This window comes from Eucyclogobius newberryi, unplaced genomic scaffold (genome assembly GCF_026437365.1).
Source record: "Eucyclogobius newberryi isolate DKJ021-1_F unplaced genomic scaffold, fEucNew1.0.hap1 SCAF_5, whole genome shotgun sequence".
Taxonomy (NCBI): domain Eukaryota; kingdom Metazoa; phylum Chordata; class Actinopteri; order Gobiiformes; family Gobiidae; genus Eucyclogobius; species Eucyclogobius newberryi.
The window spans coordinates 1232511-1251281 of record NW_027316167.1 but is presented as its reverse complement, the minus strand read 5'-3'; the positions used below and the strand labels follow the sequence as shown (position 1 = coordinate 1251281).

Below are 18771 nucleotides of genomic sequence, written 5' to 3'. Positions count from 1 at the left end.
AGTGTAGTTTATGGTAGACTTTTCTATAGGGTTGGGCGTAGTGTGGTTTATGGTAGACTCTTCTATAGGGTTAGGGCGTAGTGTAGTTTATGGTAGACTCTTCTATAGGGTTTGGGCGTAGTGTAGTTTATGGTAGACTCTTCTATAGGGTTAGGGCGTAGTGTAGTTTATGGTAGACTTTTCTATAGGGTTGGGCGTAGTGTAGTTTATGGTAGACTCTTCTATAGGGTTAGGGCGTAGTGTAGTTTATGGTAGACTCTTCTATAGGGTTAGGGCGTAGTGTAGTTTATGGTAGACTCTTCTATAGGGTTAGGGCGTAGTGTAGTTTATGGTAGACTCTTCTATAGGGTTAGGGCGTAGTGTAGTTTATGGTAGACTCTTCTATAGGGTTAGGGCGTAGAGTAGTTTATGGTAGACTCTTCTATAGGGTTAGGGCGTAGTGTAGTTTATGGTAGACTCTTCTATAGGGTTAGGGCGTAGTGTAGTTTATGGTAGACTCTTCTATAGGGTTAGGGCGTAGTGTAGTTTATGGTAGACTCTTCTATAGGGTTAGGGCGTAGAGTAGTTTATGGTAGACTCTTCTATAGGGTTAGGGCGTAGAGTTGTTTATGGTAAACTCTTCTATAGGGTTAGGGCGTAGAGTAGTTTATGGTAGACTCTTCTATAGGGTTAGGGCGTAGAGTTGTTTATGGTAAACTCTTCTATAGGGTTAGGGCGTAGAGTAGTTTATGGTAGACTCTTCTATAGGGTTAGGGCATAGTGTAGTTTACGGTAGACTCTTCTATAGGGTTAGGGCGTAGTGTAGTTTATGGTAGACTTTTCTATAGGGTTGGGCGTAGTGTAGTTTATGGTAGACTCTTCTATAGGGTTAGGGCGTAGTGTAGTTTATGGTAGACTCTTCTATAGGGTTAGGGCATAGAGTAGTTTATGGTAAACTCTTCTATAGGGTTAGGGCGTAGTGTAGTTTATGGTAGACTCTTCTATAGGGTTAGGGCGTGGAGTAGTTTATGGTAGACTCTTCTATAGGGTTAGGGCGTAGAGTAGTTTATGGTAGACTCTTCTATAGGGTTAGGGAGTAGAGTAGTTTATGGTAGACTCTTCTATAGGGTTAGGGAGCCCAGTAGTTTATGATAGACTCTTCTATAGGGTTAGGGCGTAGAGTAGTTTATGGTAGACTCTTCTATAGGGTTAGGGAGTAGAGTAGTTTATGGTAGACTCTTCTATAGGGTTAGGGAGCCCAGTAGTTTATGGTAGACTCTTCTATAGGGTTAGGGAGTAGAGTAGTTTATGGTAGACTCTTCTATAGGGTTAGGGCGTAGTGTAGTTTATGGTAGACTCTTCTATAGGGTTAGGGCGTGGAGTAGTTTATGGTAGACTCTTCTATAGGGTTAGGGCGTAGAGTAGTTTATGGTAGACTCTTCTATAGGGTTAGGGCGTAGAGTAGTTTATGGTAGACTCTTCTATAGGGTTAGGGCGTAGTGTAGTTTATGGTAGACTCTTCTATAGGGTTAGGGCGTGGAGTAGTTTATGGTAGACTCTTCTATAGGGTTAGGGCGTAGAGTAGTTTATGGTAGACTCTTCTATAGGGTTAGGGCGTAGAGTAGTTTATGGTAGACTCTTCTATAGGGTTAGGGAGTAGAGTAGTTTATGGTAGACTCTTCTATAGGGTTAGGGCATAGAGTAGTTTATGGTAGACTCTTCTATAGGGTTAGGGCGTAGTGTAGTTTATGGTAGACTCTTCTATAGGGTTAGGGCGTGGAGTAGTTTATGGTAGACTCTTCTATAGGGTTAGGGCGTAGAGTAGTTTATGGTAGACTCTTCTATAGGGTTAGGGAGCCCAGTAGTTTATGATAGACTCTTCTATAGGGTTAGGGCGTAGAGTAGTTTATGGTAGACTCTTCTATAGGGTTAGGGCGTAGTGTAGTTTATGGTAGACTCTTCTATAGGGTTAGGGCGTGGAGTAGTTTATGGTAGACTCTTCTATAGGGTTAGGGCGTAGAGTAGTTTATGGTAGACTCTTCTATAGGGTTAGGGCGTAGAGTAGTTTATGGTAGACTCTTCTATAGGGTTAGGGCGTAGTGTAGTTTATGGTAGACTCTTCTATAGGGTTAGGGCGTGGAGTAGTTTATGGTAGACTCTTCTATAGGGTTAGGGCGTAGAGTAGTTTATGGTAGACTCTTCTATAGGGTTAGGGCGTAGAGTAGTTTATGGTAGACTCTTCTATAGGGTTAGGGAGTAGAGTAGTTTATGGTAGACTCTTCTATAGGGTTAGGGCATAGAGTAGTTTATGGTAGACTCTTCTATAGGGTTAGGGCGTAGTGTAGTTTATGGTAGACTCTTCTATAGGGTTAGGGCGTGGAGTAGTTTATGGTAGACTCTTCTATAGGGTTAGGGCGTAGAGTAGTTTATGGTAGACTCTTCTATAGGGTTAGGGAGCCCTGTAGTTTATGATAGACTCTTCTATAGGGTTAGGGCGTAGAGTAGTTTATGGTAGACTCTTCTATAGGGTTAGGGCGTAATAACCCTGAGCAAATAGACAAACTGACTCAAGTGTGATACTTCATGTACTTGTCTTTATCAAATACATACATTAGGAAACATTCATTTAAATCACAGAGACAGTTAGAGTTTCTGACCTTTAGGTCCTTCCTAAACTTGCTCTCACCTCTTTCTAATCCAGGTGCCCTTCCTGAACTCGCTGTGCCTGCAGACTTCAGGAGACTGTCAGTTACTCGTCGGTTACTCTGCCGTCTACAGAATCTGCTTTGGCACCGCCTGCTTCCACCTGCTGATGGCGCTGTTCCTCATCGACGTGAGGTCCAGTCAGGATTCAAGGGCCCTGGTCCATAACGGGTCAGTCCTGGTCTGGTTTCCCTCCTAGTTCTGACCTGGTTTAGTCCTGGTCCAGTCCTGTTTAAGACCTGGTTTAGTCCTGGTCCAGTCCTGTTTTAGACCTGGTTTAGTCCTGGTCTTGTTTTCGGCCTAGTTCTGACCTGGTTTAGTCTTGGTCCAGTCCTGTTTAAGACCTGGTCCAGTCCTGGTCCAGTCCTGTTTAAGACCTGGTTTAGTCCTGGTCCAGTCCTGTTTAAGACCTGGTTTAGTCCTGGTCCAGTCCTGTTTTAGACCTGGTTTAGTCCTGGTCTTGTTTTCGGCCTAGTTCTGACCTGGTTTAGTCTTGGTCCAGTCCTGTTTAAGACCTGGTTTAGTCCTGGTCCAGTCCTGTTTAAGACCTGGTTTAGTCCTGGTCCAGTCCTGTTTAAGACCTGGTTTAGTCCTGGTCCAGTCCTGTTTTAGACCTGGTTTAGTCCTGGTCTTGTTTTCGGCCTAGTTCTGACCTGGTTTAGTCTTGGTCCAGTCCTGTTTAAGACCTGGTTTAGTCCTGGTCCAGTCCTGTTTTAGACCTGGTTTAGTCCTGGTCTTGTTTTCGGCCTAGTTCTGACCTGGTTTAGTCCTGGTCCAGTCCTGCTTTAGACTTATTTTGATCCTGTTTTGCAGGTTCTGGCTGGTGAAGTTCCTGGTGCTGTTGGTGATGTGCACTGCAGCTTTCTTCATCCCAACAGAGTCCTTCCTTCATGGTGAGAAAACATCAAATATATAACCAAATATGACTAAAATACAACTAAATAGACTTCCAGGATCAACTCAGTCACCCACGAGTGACAACAATGTCACATGACACAGAGACGTTTGTAGAGGAAAATGACAATGGTGAAGTGTCTCCTCCCATTCTCTGGGAGGCTCCTCCCATTCGCTGAGAGGCTCCTCCCATTCTCTGAGAGGCTCCTCCCATTCTCTGGGATGCTCCTCCCATTTTCTGGGATGCTCCTCCCATTCTCTGGGATGCTCCTCCCATTCTCTGGGATGCAGCTAAGGCAGGTTTGAGGGGCAGAGTTATTGCTGTCGCCAAAAAGAAACAAAGGCAGAAAAATCCAAATTATTCTAAACACTTCCTTTAAGTGGATTATAAGGCTCTTGTATAATTATTATATATATTCAGTTCTTTCATCTGGACTCAGTTTAGAAAAAAAACTAGACGTTTCGACTCTCGTCCAAGAGTCATTGACAATAAGCGAATTTAGACCGGGAACTCAGATATTTATTCTATTCTGTGGTAAGCCCCGCCCATTGGGCGGAGCCTTCCTGAAGTGGAAAAAGTTGTTTGTTTCAACAGAAACTTACCCTCTTTGTTTCTAACGAGCCTTTTGTTAACAAGAGGATAGAGCCTTTTGTTAACAAGAGGATAGAGCCTTTTGTTAACAAGAGGATAGAGCCTTTTGTTAACAAGAGGATAGAGCCTTTTGTTGATAAGAGGATAGAGCTTTTTGTTAATAAGAGGATAGAGCCTTTTGTTAATAAGAGGATAGAGCCTTTTGTTAACAAGAGGATAGAGCCTTTTGTTAATAAGAGGATAGAGCTTTTTGTTAATAAGAGGATAGAGCCTTTTGTTAACAAGAGGATAGAGCCTTTTGTTAACAAGAGGATAGAGCCTTTTGTTAACAAGAGGATAGAGCCTTGTTAACAAGAGGATAGAGCCTTTTGTTAACAAGAGGATAGAGCCTTTTATTAACAAGAGGATAGAGCCTTTTGTTAACAAGAGGATAGAGCCTTTTGTTAACAAGAGGATAGAGCCTTTTGTTAACAAGAGGATAGAGCCTTTTGTTAACAAGAGGATAGAGCCTTTTGTTAACAAGAGGATAGAGCCTTTTGTTAACAAGAGGATAGAGCCTTTTGTTAACAAGAGGATAGAGCCTTTTGTTAACAAGAGGATAGAGCCTTTTGTTAACAAGAGGATAGAGCCTTTTGTTAACAAGAGGATAGAGCCTTTTGTTAACAAGAGGATAGAGCCTTTTGTTAACAAGAGGATAGAGCCTTTTATTAACAAGAGGATAGAGCCTTTTATTAACAAGAGGATAGAGCCTTTTGTTAACAAGAGGATAGAGCCTTTTATTAACAAGAGGATAGAGCCTTTTGTTAACAAGAGGATAGAGCCTTTTGTTAACAAGAGGATAGAGCCTTTTGTTAACAAGAGGATAGAGCCTTTTGTTAACAAGAGGATAGAGCCTTTTGTTAACAAGAGGATAGAGCCTTTTGTTAACAAGAGGATAGAGCCTTTTGTTAACAAGAGGATAGAGCCTTTTGTTAACAAGAGGATAGAGCCTTTTATTAACAAGAGGATAGAGCCTTTTGTTAACAAGAGGATAGAGCCTTTTGTTAACAAGAGGATAGAGCCTTTTGTTAACAAGAGGATAGAGCCTTTTGTTAACAAGAGGATAGAGCCTTTTGTTAACAAGAGGATAGAGCCTTTTGTTAACAAGAGGATAGAGCCTTTTGTTAACAAGAGGATAGAGCCTTTTGTTAACAAGAGGATAGAGCCTTTTGTTAACAAGAGGATAGAGCCTTTTGTTAACAAGAGGATAGAGCCTTTTGTTAACAAGAGGATAGAGCCTTTTGTTAACAAGAGGATAGAGCCTTTTGTTAACAAGAGGATAGAGCCTTTTGTTAACAAGAGGATAGAGCCTTTTGTTAACAAGAGGATAGAGCCTTTTGTTAACAAGAGGATAGAGCCTTTTGTTAACAAGAGGATAGAGGATAGAGCCTCTTGTCTCTATGTAACGCTCTTTACACTTTTCTTCACTGCATTGGACAGAATAAAGTACATTGCTCTGTTTTTGGTCAGCATCTTGTCCTTAGGACGAACCTGTTTGTGTCTTAAAGTGTTTCCTGGTTTGAAAATTCTCTGCAGTTTTTCCGATAGTCCCGAGACATAAGGGATAGAAACACCCTTCTCTGTTCAGTTTCCCTTTTGTCCCTTTTTTCCTGCTTCTTGGTTCTCTTCACTCTGTTGAGGACCCAAGCGGGGTGTCCACAGGCTGAAAGGGCATTATGGACGTGTTTTTCTTATTTCCTCTTGTCCTCTGAGCTGGTGGGCTCCTCTTGTCCTCTGAGCTGGTGGCCTCCTCTTGTCCTCTGAGCTGGTGGACACACTTTGTCCTCTGAGCTGGTGGACACACCTTGTCCTCTGAGCTGGTGGCCTCCTCTTGTCCTCTGAGCTGGTGGCCTCCTCTTGTCCTCTGAGCTGGTGGACACCTCTTGTCCTCTGAGCTGGTGGACACCTCTTGTCCTCTGAGCTGCTGGACACCTCTTGTCCTTTGAGCTGGTGGGCACCTCTTGTCCTCTGAGCTGGTGGACACCTCTTGTCCTCTGAGCTGGTGGCCTCCTCTTGTCCTCTGAGCTGGTGGACACCTCTTGTCCTCTGAGCTGGTGGACACCTCTTGTCCTCTGAGCTGCTGGACACCTCTTGTCCTCTGAGCTGGTGGGCACCTCTTGTCCTCTGAGCTGGTGGACACCTCTTGTCCTCTGAGCTGGTGGGCACCTCTTGTCCTCTGAGCAGGTGGGCTCCTCTTGTCCTCTGAGCTGGTGGACACACCTTGTCCTCTGAGCTGGTGGGCTCCTCTTGTCCTCTGAGCTGGTGGACACACCTTGAGCTCTGTGTTGTAAGGTTCTGATCACTCCCAGCTTGTGCTGTAGTGGGTGGTTGGAACCAAAGAGCAGATACTGGTCTGTGTGTGTAGGTTTCTTATATACTTCTATTGTGAGCTTCTCGTCCTCTGATCGTGGAACAATCAAGAAAGACCAAGCGGTTCTCCTTAGGGTCTTCTCTTGTAAAGCTGATGTTCAGGTCCACATTGATGTGCTCTGAGAAGGCTTCAACTCTTGTTTCTTGATTGTTACAAACGTATCATCGACGTAGCGAAGACAAAGCTTTGGGGCGGAGCCTGAAAAGGAGGTCAGAGCCTTCTTCTCAAAGTGCTCCATGTACAGTTTGTCCACTGTGGGAAAGACGGGCCCAGGGCACAGCCATGAATCTGTCTATGAAAATGTCCCCGGAATTGAAAGTAAGTGGTGTTCAGACAGATGTCCAACAGTTTGCAGATGTGTTCAGGTGTCAGTCTGGTCCTGTCCTGTAGGTGGTGTCCTCCTGCAGTCTGGTCCTGTCCTGTAGGTGGTGTAATACGGATCTGCTCCTCGGATAGCACACCTGCAACAAACGAGCATGATGACTCTGGCACCAGCAGGAGGCCGGTCCATGTTTAGTCCTGACTCTGGCACCAGCAGGAGGCCGGTCCATGTGTAGTCCTGACTCTGGCACCAGCAGGAGGCCGGTCCATGTTTAGTCCTGACTCTGGCACCAGCAGGAGGCCGGTCCATGTTTAGTCCTGACTCTGGCACCAGCAGGAGGCCGGTCCATGTTTAGTCCTGACTCTAGACACCAGCAGGAGGCCGGTCCATGTTTAGTCCTGACTCTGGACACCAGCAGGAGGCCGCTCCATGTTTAGTCCTGACTCTGGACACCAGCAGGAGGCCGCTCCATGTTTAGTCCTGACTCTGGCACCAGCAGGAGGCCGCTCCATGTTTAGTCCTGACTCTGGCACCAGCAGGAGGCCGGTCCATGTTTAGTCCTGACTCTGGCACCAGCAGGAGGCCGCTCCAGGCCTCATGTGTCTCCTCTGTGTTGCAGTGTGGCATTACGTGGGCGTCGTGGGAGGTTTTGCCTTCATCCTGATCCAGCTCGTCCTCATCACAGCCTTTGCTCATCAGTGGAACAAAAACTGGTCAGAAACATTCAGTTATTTGTCGTTTATGTTTGAAATACAAAGAGTCAGAGTTTATGTCATTATCAGGGACCATTGTTTCCTGTTTGTCCTCAGGCTGACAGGTGCAGCCGAGCACCCACGCTGGTACCTGGCAGTCACCTGTGCCACGCTGCTCTTCTACTCTGGGGCAGCGTTGGCGTTCATGTTCATGTTGAAGTATTACACTCACCCAAACCTGTGCCAGTCCAACCGGGCCTTGCTGTGGGGCCACCTGGGCCTCTGCGGGGCCATGGGCCTCGTGTCCATCACACCCTGCATCCAACACAGTGAGTACTAACCCTGAGTACTAACCCTGAGTACTAACCCTGAGTACTAACCCTGAGTACTAACCCTGAGTACTAACCCTAACCCTGAGTACTAACCCTAACCCTGAGTACTAACCCTGAGTACTAACCCTGAGTACTAACCCTGAGTACTAACCCTAACCCTGAGTACTAACCCTGACTACTAACCCTGACTACTAACCCTGAGTACTAACCCTGAGTACTAACCCTGAGTACTAACCCTAACCCTGAGTACTAACCCTAACCCTGAGTACTAACCCTAACCCTGAGTACTAACCCTGAGTACTAACCCTGAGTACTAACCCTGAGTACTAACCCTAACCCTGAGTACTAACCCTGAGTACTAACCCTGAGTACTAACCCTAACCCTGAGTACTAACCCTAACCCTGAGTACTAACCCTGAGTGCTAACCCTGAGTGCTAACCCTGAGTACTAACCCTGAGTACTAACCCTGAGTACTAACCCTGAGTACTAACCCTAACCCACAACGTTCATTTTGTCTACTTAAGATATATCCACAGACTTCGGTTCATTTATAAGATGTATTTACCACATCAGTGATGGACGAGGGTCAAAGCTGAGCAGAAAGAACAGCGAGTGTGAGACATCACGGATCATTGAATGTGTGCGTTCTTTAATGGAATCATTATAATGGTATTGGAACAGAACTGTTGTGAGCCTGGGGTGACGGGAGAAGCGGCCCCTGACAGGAGAAGGGGCCCCTGACAGGAGAAGGGGCCCCTGACGGGAGAAGGGGCCCCTGACAGGAGAAGGGGCCCCTGGCGGGAGAAGGGGCCCCTGGCACTGCGTCTTGTGCTCTCTTGGAGGAGGCTGAAGAGACAGTGTTCCACATAAAGCTCCAGCATGAAGCGTGACCTACAAAGGCAGGAGCGCGACCTACAAAGGCAGGAGCGCGACCTACAAAGGCAGGAGCGCGACATACAAAGGCAGGAGCGCGACCAAAGGCAGGAGCGCGACCTACAAAGGCAGGAGCGCGACCTACAAAGGCAGGAGCGCGACCTACAAAGGCAGGAGCGCGACCTACAAAGGCAGGAGCGCGACCTACAAAGGCAGGAGCGCGACCTACAAAGGCAGGAGCGCGACCTACAAAGGCAGGAGCGCGACCTACAAAGGCATGAGCGCGACCTACAAAGGCAGGAGCGCGACCTACAAAGGCAGGAGCGCGACCTACAAAAGCAGGATCGCGACCTACAAAGTCAGGATTTGATGACTTTACTAGTTTCTATGACTTGTTTGAGTTGTTACAGTAAAATACTGTTGTTACATTGTTTTACTGACTTAAATATGACATGTTTTCCAGAGCAGCCGCGCTCAGGTTTACTGCAGGCCTCCATCATCAGCTGCTACGTCATGTACCTGACCTTCTCCGCCCTGAGCTCCAGACCTCCAGAGAGAGGTAAGAGTACTACTACTACTACTACTACTACCCTCCAGAGAGAGGTAAGAGTACTACTACTACTACTACTACTACTAACCTCCAGAGAGAGGTAAGAGTACTACTACTACTACTACTACTACTACTAACCTCCAGAGAGAGGTAAGAGTACTACTACTACTACTACTACTACCCTCCAGAGAGAGGTAAGAGTACTACTACTACTACTACTACTACTAACCTCCAGAGAGAGGTAAGAGTACTACTACTACTACTACTACTACTACTAACCTCCAGAGAGAGGTAAGAGTACTACTACTACTACTACTACTACTAACCTCCAGAGAGAGGTAAGAGTACTACTACTACTACTACTACTACTAACCTCCAGAGAGAGGTAAGAGTACTACTACTACTACTACTACTACTACTACTACTACTAACCTCCAGAGAGAGGTAAGAGTACTACGACTATTACTACTACTACTACTACTACTACTACTACTACTAACCTCCAGAGAGAGGTAAGAGTACTACTACTACTACTACTACTACTACTACTACTACTAACCTTCAGAGAGAGGTAAGAGTACTACTACTACTACTACTACTACTACTACTACTAACCTCCAGAGAGAGGTAAGAATACTACTACTACTACTACTACTACTACTACTACTACTACTACTACTACTACTACTACTACTACTACTACTACTACTACTAACCTCCAGAGAGAAGTAAGAGTACTACGACTCTACTACTACTACTACTACTACTACTACTACTACTACTACTACTAACCTCCAGAGAGAGGTAAGAGTACTACGACTACTACTACTACTACTACTACTACTACTACTGCTAATGCTACTACTGCTACTCCTACCCTCCAGAGTTTAAATGAGGTGTGTGTGTTTAAATGACATGTGTGTGTGTTTAAATAATGTGTGTGTGTTTAAATGATGTGTTTGTGTTTAAATGATGTGTGTGTGTGTTTAAATTACGTGTGTGTGTTTAAATGACGTGTGTGTGTTTAAATGACATGTGTGTGTGTTTAAATGATGTGTGTGTGTTTAAATGACATGTGTGTGTGTTTAAATGATGTGTGTGTGTTTAAATGACGTGTGTGTGTTTAAATGACATGTGTGTGTTTAAATTACACCTGTGTGTTTAAATGACATGTGTGTGTGTTTAAATGACATGTTTGTGTTTAAATGACATGTGTGTGTGTTTAAATGACATGTGTGTGTGTTTAAATGACATGTGTGTGTTTAAATTACACCTGTGTGTTTAAATGACATGTGTGTGTGTTTAAATGACATGTTTGTGTTTAAATGACATGTGTGTGTGTTTAAATGACATGTGTGTGTGTTTAAATGACATGTGTGTGTTTAAATTACATCTGTGTGTTTAAATCACATGTTTGTGTTTAAATGACGTGTGTGTGTGTTTAAATGACATGTGTGTGTGTTTAAATGACATGTTTGTGTTTAAATGACATGTGTGTGTGTTTAAATGACATGTGTGTGTTTAAATGACATGTGTGTGTTTAAATGACATGTTTGTGTTTAAATGACATGTGTGTGTGTTTAAATGACATGTGTGTGTGTTTAAATGACATGTGTGTGTTTAAATTACATCTGTGTGTTTAAATCACATGTTTGTGTTTAAATGACGTGTGTGTGTGTTTAAATGACATGTTTGTGTTTAAATGACATGTGTGTGTGTTTAAATGACATGTGTGTGTTTAAATGACATGTGTGTGTTTAAATGACATGTTTGTGTTTAAATGACGTGTGTGTGTTTAAATGACGTGTGTGTGTGTTTAAATGACGTGTGTGTGTTTAAATGACATGTGTGTGTTTAAATGACGTGTGTGTGTTTAAATGACGTGTGTGTGTTTAAATGACGTGTGTGTGTGTTTAAATGACATGTGTGTTTAAATGACGTGTGTGTGTTTAAATGACGTGTGTGTGTTTAAATGACATGTGTGTTTAAATGACGTGTGTGTGTTTAAATGACGTGTGTGTGTTTAAATGACATCTGTGTGTTTAAATGACGTGTGTGTGTTTAAATGACATGTGTGTTTAAATGACATCTCTGTGTTTAAATGACGTGTGTATGTTTAAATGACGTGTGTGTGTTTAAATGACATGTGTGTTTAAATGACATCTCTGTGTTTAAATGACGTGTGTGTGTTTAAATGACATGTGTGTTTAAATGACGTGTGTGTGTTTAAATGACATGTGTGTTTAAATGACGTGTGTGTGTTTAAATGACGTGTGTGTGTTTAAATGACGTGTGTGTGTTTAAATGACATGTGTGTTTAAATTACATCTCTGTGTTTAAATGACGTGTGTGTGTTTAAATGACATCTGTGTGTTTAAATGACGTGTGTGTGTTTAAATGACGTGTGTGTGTTTAAATGACATCTGTGTGTTTAAATGACGTGTGTGTGTTTAAATGACGTGTGTGTGTTTAAATGACATGTGTGTTTAAATGGCGTGTGTGTGTTTAAATGACATCTGTGTGTTTAAATGACATGTGTGTTTAAATGACGTGTGTGTGTTTAAATGACATGTGTGTTTAAATGACGTGTGTGTGTTTAAATGACATGTGTGTTTAAATGACGTGTGTGTGTTTAAATGACATGTGTGTGTTTGTCCAGTGCTGATTCAGGGCGTGAACTCCACCATTTGTTTCCCAAGTTTGGGTCAGAACGGAATGAAGACAGAAGGAAACACTGTGGCCATCATGGGCGCCGCCCTCATGTACTGCTGCGTCCTCTTTGCCTGGTACGTCTCCTACTGTGTCCCACCTTCTACTGTTCTGAATGTTCTGGACACCATTGTCCCTATAAAGCCTAGAATGGTTCAAAATAAGCAGAAGTTGCCATGGAGACATGATGATTCTCAAGTCAAAGCTCCAGGTTCAAAAAGAGATTTACAAAGAGAAGCTGAACATGAACAACTTCATTTTATGTAGAACTAGAGAAAGATATTTGTCTGAAATAAGAAGCTGCAGTAACAGGACTAAACATGGCCCGGCCTCCTGCTGGTGCCAGAGTCAGGACTAAATATGGCCCGGCCTCCTGATGGTGCCAGAGTCAGGACTAAACATGGAGCAGCCTCCTGCTGGTGCCAGAGTCAGGACTAAATATGGCCCGGCCTCCTGATGGTGCCAGAGTCAGGACTAAACATGGAGTGGCCTCCTGCTGGTGCCAGAGTCAGGACTAAACATGGAGCGGCCTCCTGATGGTGCCAGAGTCAGGACTAAACATGGAGCGGCCTCCTGCTGGTGCCAGAGTCAGGACTAAACATGGAGCAGCCTCCTGCTGGTGCCAGAGTCAGGACTAAACATGGAGCAGCCTCCTGCTGGTGCCAGAGTCAGGACTAAACATGGAGCAGCCTCCTGCTGGTGCCAGAGTCAGGACTAAATATGGCCCGGCCTCCTGCTGGTGCCAGAGTCAGGACTAAACATGGAGCAGCCTCCTGCTGGTGCCAGAGTCAGGACTAAACATGGAGCAGCCTCCTGCTGGTGCCAGAGTCAGGACTAAACATGGAGCAGCCTCCTGCTGGTGCCAGAGTCAGGACTAAACATGGAGCAGCCTCCTGCTGGTGCCAGAGTCAGGACTAAACATGGAGCGGCCTCCTGCTGGTGCCAGAGTCAGGACTAAACATGGAGCAGCCTCCTGCTGGTGCCAGAGTCAGGACTAAATATGGCCCGGCCTCCTGATGGTGCCAGAGTCAGGACTAAACATGGAGCGGCCTCCTGCTGGTGCCAGAGTCAGGACTAAACATGGAGCGGCCTCCTGCTGGTGCCAGAGTCAGGACTAAACATGGAGCGGCCTCCTGCTGGTGCCAGAGTCAGGACTAAACATGGACCGGCCTCCTGCTGGTGCCAGAGTCAGGACTAAACCTGGAGCGGCCTCCTGCTGGTGCCAGAGTCAGGACTAAACATGGACCGGCCTCCTGCTGGTGCCAGTGTCAGGACTAAATATGGCCCGGCCTCCTGATGGTGCCAGAGTCAGGACTAAACATGGAGCGGCCTCCTGCTGGTGCCAGAGTCAGGACTAAACATGGAGCAGCCTCCTGCTGGTGCCAGAGTCAGGACTAAACATGGAGCAGCCTCCTGCTGGTGCCAGAGTCAGGACTAAACATGGAGCGGCCTCCTGCTGGTGCCAGAGTCAGGACTAAACATGGAGCAGCCTCCTGCTGGTGCCAGAGTCAGGACTAAATATGGCCCGGCCTCCTGATGGTGCCAGAGACAGGACTAAACATGGAGCGGCCTCCTGCTGGTGCCAGAGTCAGGACTAAACATGGAGCGGCCTCCTGCTGGTGCCAGAGTCAGGACTAAATATGGACCGGCCTCCTGCTGGTGCCAGAGTCAGGACTAAACATGGCCTGGCCTCCTGCTGGTGCCAGAGTCAGGACTAAACATGGAGCAGCCTCCTGCTGGTGCCAGAGTCAGGACTAAATATGGCCCGGCCTCCTGATGGTGCCAGAGTCAGGACTAAACATGGAGCGGCCTCCTGCTGGTGCCAGAGTCAGGACTAAACATGGAGCGGCCTCCTGCTGGTGCCAGAGTCAGGACTAAACATGGACCGGCCTCCTGCTGGTGCCAGAGTCAGGACTAAACATGGACCGGCCTCCTGCTGGTGCCAGAGTCAGGACTAAACATGGACCGGCCTCCTGCTGGTGCCAGAGTCAGGACTAAACATGGACCGGCCTCCTGCTGGTGCCAGAATCAGGACTAAACATGGAGCAGCCTCCTGCTGGTGCCAGAGTCAGGACTAAACATGGACCGGCCTCCTGCTGGTGCCAGAGTCAGGACTAAACATGGAGCGGCCTCCTGCTGGTGCCAGAGTCAGGACTAAACATGGACCGGCCTCCTGCTGGTGCCAGAGTCAGGACTAAACATGGACCGGCCTCTTGCTGGTGTAAACAAGGACAGTTTCATTTACAACTCCTCCCTTTGCACAGGACCAATCAGGACCATTAATACTTCTGCTTTCATCAGTAGAATAAGTCCCAGCGTCTGGAGTTCAGTCCAGATTAAACTTTGAAAACTTCTGGACAATGACCTGATCCTGTTTCTCTGTCATCTTCTTGTTTCTCTGTCATCTTCTTGTTTCTCTGTCATCTTCTTGTTTCTCTGTCATCTTCTTGTTTCTCCGTCATCTTCTTGTTTCTCCGTCATCTTCTTGTTTCTTTGTCATCTTCTTGTTTCTCTGTCATCTTCTTGTTTCTTCGTCATCTTCTTTTTTCTCTGTCATCTTCTTGTTTCTCTGTCATCTTCTTGTTTCTCCGTCATCTTCTTGTTTCTCCGTCATCTTCTTGTTTCTCTGTCATCTTCTTGTTTCTCTGTCATCTTCTTGTTTCTCCGTCATCTTCTTGTTTCTCTGTCATCTTCTTGTTTCTCTGTCATCTTCTTGTTTCTCTGTCATCTTCTTGTTTTTCCGTCATCTTCTTGTTTCTCCGTCATCATCTTGTTTCTCCGTCATCTTCTTGTTTCTCTGTCATCTACTTGTTTCTCCGTCATCTTCTTGTTTCTCTGTCATCTTCTTGTTTCTCTGTCATCTTCTTGTTTCTCCGTCATCTTCTTGTTTCTCTGTCATCTTCTTGTTCTTCCGTCATCTTCTTGTTTCTCCGTCATCTTCTTGTTTCTCCGTCATCTTCTTGTTTCTCTGTCATCTTCTTGTTTCTCCGTCATCTTCTTGTTTCTCCGTCATCTTCTTGTTTCTTCGTCATCTTCTTGTTTCTCTGTCATCTTCTTGTTTCTTCGTCATCTTCTTTTTTCTCTGTCATCTTCTTGTTTCTCTGTCATCTTCTTGTTTCTCCGTCATCTTCTTGTTTCTCCGTCATCTTCTTGTTTCTCTGTCATCTTCTTGTTTCTCTGTCATCTTCTTGTTTCTCTGTCATCTTCTTGTTTCTCCGTCATCTTCTTGTTTCTTCGTCATCTTCTTGTTTCTCTGTCATCTTCTTTTTTCTCCGTCATCTTCTTGTTTCTCCATCATCTTCTTGTTTCTCCGTCATCTTCTTGTTTCTCTGTCATCTTCTTGTTTCTCCGTCATCTTCTTGTTTCTCTGTCATCTTCTTGTTTCTCTGTCATCTTCTTGTTTCTCCGTCATCTTCTTGTTTCTCTGTCATCTTCTTGTTTCTCTGTCATCTTCTTGTTTCTCTGTCATCTTCTTGTTTTTCCGTCATCTTCTTGTTTCTCCGTCATCATCTTGTTTCTCCGTCCTCTTCTTGTTTCTCTGTCATCTTCTTGTTTCTCTGTCATCTTCTTGTTTTTCCGTCATCTTCTTGTTTCTCCGTCATCATCTTGTTTTTCTGTCATCTTCTTGTTTCTCTGTCATCTTCTTGTTTCTCTGTCATCTTCTTGTTTCTCCGTCATCTTCTTGTTTCTCTGTCATCTTCTTGTTCTTCCGTCATCTTCTTGTTTCTCCGTCATCTTCTTGTTTCTCCGTCATCTTCTTGTTTCTCTGTCATCTTGTTTTTCTGTCATCTTCTTGTTTCTCTGTCATCTTCTTGTTTCTCCGTCATCTTCTTGTTTCTCCGTCATCTTCTTGTTTCTTCGTCATCTTCTTGTTTCTCTGTCATCTTCTTGTTTCTTCGTCATCTTCTTTTTTCTCTGTCATCTTCTTGTTTCTCTGTCATCTTCTTGTTTCTCCGTCATCTTCTTGTTTCTCCGTCATCTTCTTGTTTCTTCGTCATCTTCTTGTTTCTCTGTCATCTTCTTTTTTCTCCGTCATCTTCTTGTTTCTCCATCATCTTCTTGTTTCTCCGTCATCTTCTTGTTTCTCTGTCATCTTCTTGTTTCTCCGTCATCTTCTTGTTTCTCTGTCATCTTCTTGTTTCTCTGTCATCTTCTTGTTTCTCCGTCATCTTCTTGTTTCTCTGTCATCTTCTTGTTTCTCTGTCATCTTCTTGTTTCTCTGTCATCATCTTGTTTCTCCGTCCTCTTCTTGTTTCTCTGTCATCTACTTGTTTCTCCGTCATCTTCTTGTTTCTCTGTCATCTTCTTGTTTCTCTGTCATCTTCTTGTTTCTCTGTCATCTTCTTGTTCTTCCGTCATCTTCTTGTTTCTCCGTCATCTTCTTGTTTCTCCGTCATCTTCTTGTTTCTCTGTCATCTTGTTTTTCTGTCATCTTCTTGTTTCTCTGTCATCTTCTTGTTTCTCTGTCATCTTCTTGTTTCTCCGTCATCTTCTTGTTTCTCTGTCATCTTCTTGTTTTTCCGTCATCTTCTTGTTTCTCCGTCATCTACTTGTTTCTCCGTCATCTTCTTGTTTCTCTGTCATCTTCTTGTTTCTCCGTCATCTTCTTGTTTCTCCATCATCTTCTTGTTTCTCTGTCATCTTCTTGTTTCTCTGTCATCTTCTTGTTTCTCCGTCATCTTCTTGTTTCTCTGTCATCTTCTTGTTCTTCCGTCATCTTCTTGTTTCTCCGTCATCTTCTTGTTTCTCCGTCATCTTCTTGTTTCTCTGTCATCTTGTTTTTCTGTCATCTTCTTGTTTCTCTGTCATCTTCTTGTTTCTCCGTCATCTTCTTGTTTCTCCGTCATCTTCTTGTTTCTTCGTCATCTTCTTGTTTCTCTGTCATCTTGTTTCTTCGTCATCTTCTTTTTTCTCTGTCATCTTCTTGTTTCTCTGTCATCTTCTTGTTTCTCCGTCATCTTCTTGTTTCTCCGTCATCTTCTTGTTTCTCTGTCATCTTCTTGTTTCTCTGTCATCTTCTTGTTTCTCTGTCATCTTCTTGTTTCTTCGTCATCTTCTTGTTTCTCTGTCATCTTCTTTTTTCTCCGTCATCTTCTTGTTTCTCCATCATCTTCTTGTTTCTCCGTCATCTTCTTGTTTCTCTGTCATCTTCTTGTTCTTCCGTCATCTTCTTGTTTCTCCGTCATCTTCTTGTTTCTCCGTCATCTTCTTGTTTCTCTGTCATCTTGTTTTTCTGTCATCTTCTTGTTTCTCTGTCATCTTCTTGTTTCTCCGTCATCTTCTTGTTTCTCCGTCATCTTCTTGTTTCTTCGTCATCTTCTTGTTTCTCTGTCATCTTCTTGTTTCTTCGTCATCTTCTTTTTTCTCTGTCATCTTCTTGTTTCTCTGTCATCTTCTTGTTTCTCCGTCATCTTCTTGTTTCTCCGTCATCTTCTTGTTTCTTCGTCATCTTCTTGTTTCTCTGTCATCTTCTTTTTTCTCCGTCATCTTCTTGTTTCTCCATCATCTTCTTGTTTCTCCGTCATCTTCTTGTTTCTCTGTCATCTTCTTGTTTCTCCGTCATCTTCTTGTTTCTCTGTCATCTTCTTGTTTCTCTGTCATCTTCTTGTTTCTCCGTCATCTTCTTGTTTCTCTGTCATCTTCTTGTTTCTCTGTCATCTTCTTGTTTCTCTGTCATCATCTTGTTTCTCTGTCATCTTCTTGTTTCTCTGTCATCTTCTTGTTCTTCCGTCATCTTCTTGTTTCTCCGTCATCTTCTTGTTTCTCCGTCATCTTCTTGTTTCTCTGTCATCTTCTTGTTTCTCTGTCATCTTCTTGTTTCTCTGTCATCTTCTTGTTCTTCCGTCATCTTCTTGTTTCTCCGTCATCTTCTTGTTTCTCCGTCATCTTCTTGTTTCTCTGTCATCTTGTTTTTCTGTCATCTTCTTGTTTCTCTGTCATCTTCTTGTTTCTCTGTCATCTTCTTGTTTCTCCGTCATCTTCTTGTTTCTCTGTCATCTTCTTGTTTTTCCGTCATCTTCTTGTTTCTCCGTCATTTACTTGTTTCTCCGTCATCTTCTTGTTTCTCTGTCATCTTCTTGTTTCTCCGTCATCTTCTTGTTTCTCCATCATCTTCTTGTTTCTCTGTCATCTTCTTGTTTCTCTGTCATCTTCTTGTTTCTCCGTCATCTTCTTGTTTCTCTGTCATCTTCTTGTTCTTCCGTCATCTTCTTGTTTCTCCGTCATCTTCTTGTTTCTCCGTCATCTTCTTGTTTCTCTGTCATCTTGTTTTTCTGTCATCTTCTTGTTTCTCTGTCATCTTCTTGTTTCTCCGTCATCTTCTTGTTTCTCCGTCATCTTCTTGTTTCTTCGTCATCTTCTTGTTTCTCTGTCATCTTCTTGTTTCTTCGTCATCTTCTTTTTTCTCTGTCATCTTCTTGTTTCTCTGTCATCTTCTTGTTTCTCCGTCATCTTCTTGTTTCTCCGTCATCTTCTTGTTTCTCTGTCATCTTCTTGTTTCTCTGTCATCTTCTTGTTTCTCTGTCATCTTCTTGTTTCTTCGTCATCTTCTTGTTTCTCTGTCATCTTCTTGTTTCTCCGTCATCTTCTTGTTTCTCCATCATCTTCTTGTTTCTCCGTCATCTTCTTGTTTCTCCGTCATCTTCTTGTTTCTCCGTCATCTTCTTGTTTCTCTGTCATCTTCTTGTTTCTCTGTCATCTTCTTGTTTCTCCGTC

The 18771-nt window shown here is 44.1% G+C and overlaps 1 protein-coding gene across 1 annotated transcript in view; it reads left to right on the top strand.

Annotated features, from left to right (window-relative positions):
• LOC140381530 (serine incorporator 4-like) overlaps positions 1-18771 on the top strand; it is a 95801-nt gene that overhangs the window by 16929 nt on the left and 60101 nt on the right. Inside the window, exons 4-9 of the mRNA XM_072465596.1 lie at positions 2681-2853; positions 3496-3575; positions 7520-7613; positions 7710-7921; positions 9262-9357; positions 12008-12210. Of these exons, the coding sequence (XP_072321697.1) occupies positions 2681-2853; positions 3496-3575; positions 7520-7613; positions 7710-7921; positions 9262-9357; positions 12008-12210 (858 nt within the window). The remainder of the gene's footprint in view (positions 1-2680; positions 2854-3495; positions 3576-7519; positions 7614-7709; positions 7922-9261; positions 9358-12007; positions 12211-18771) is intronic.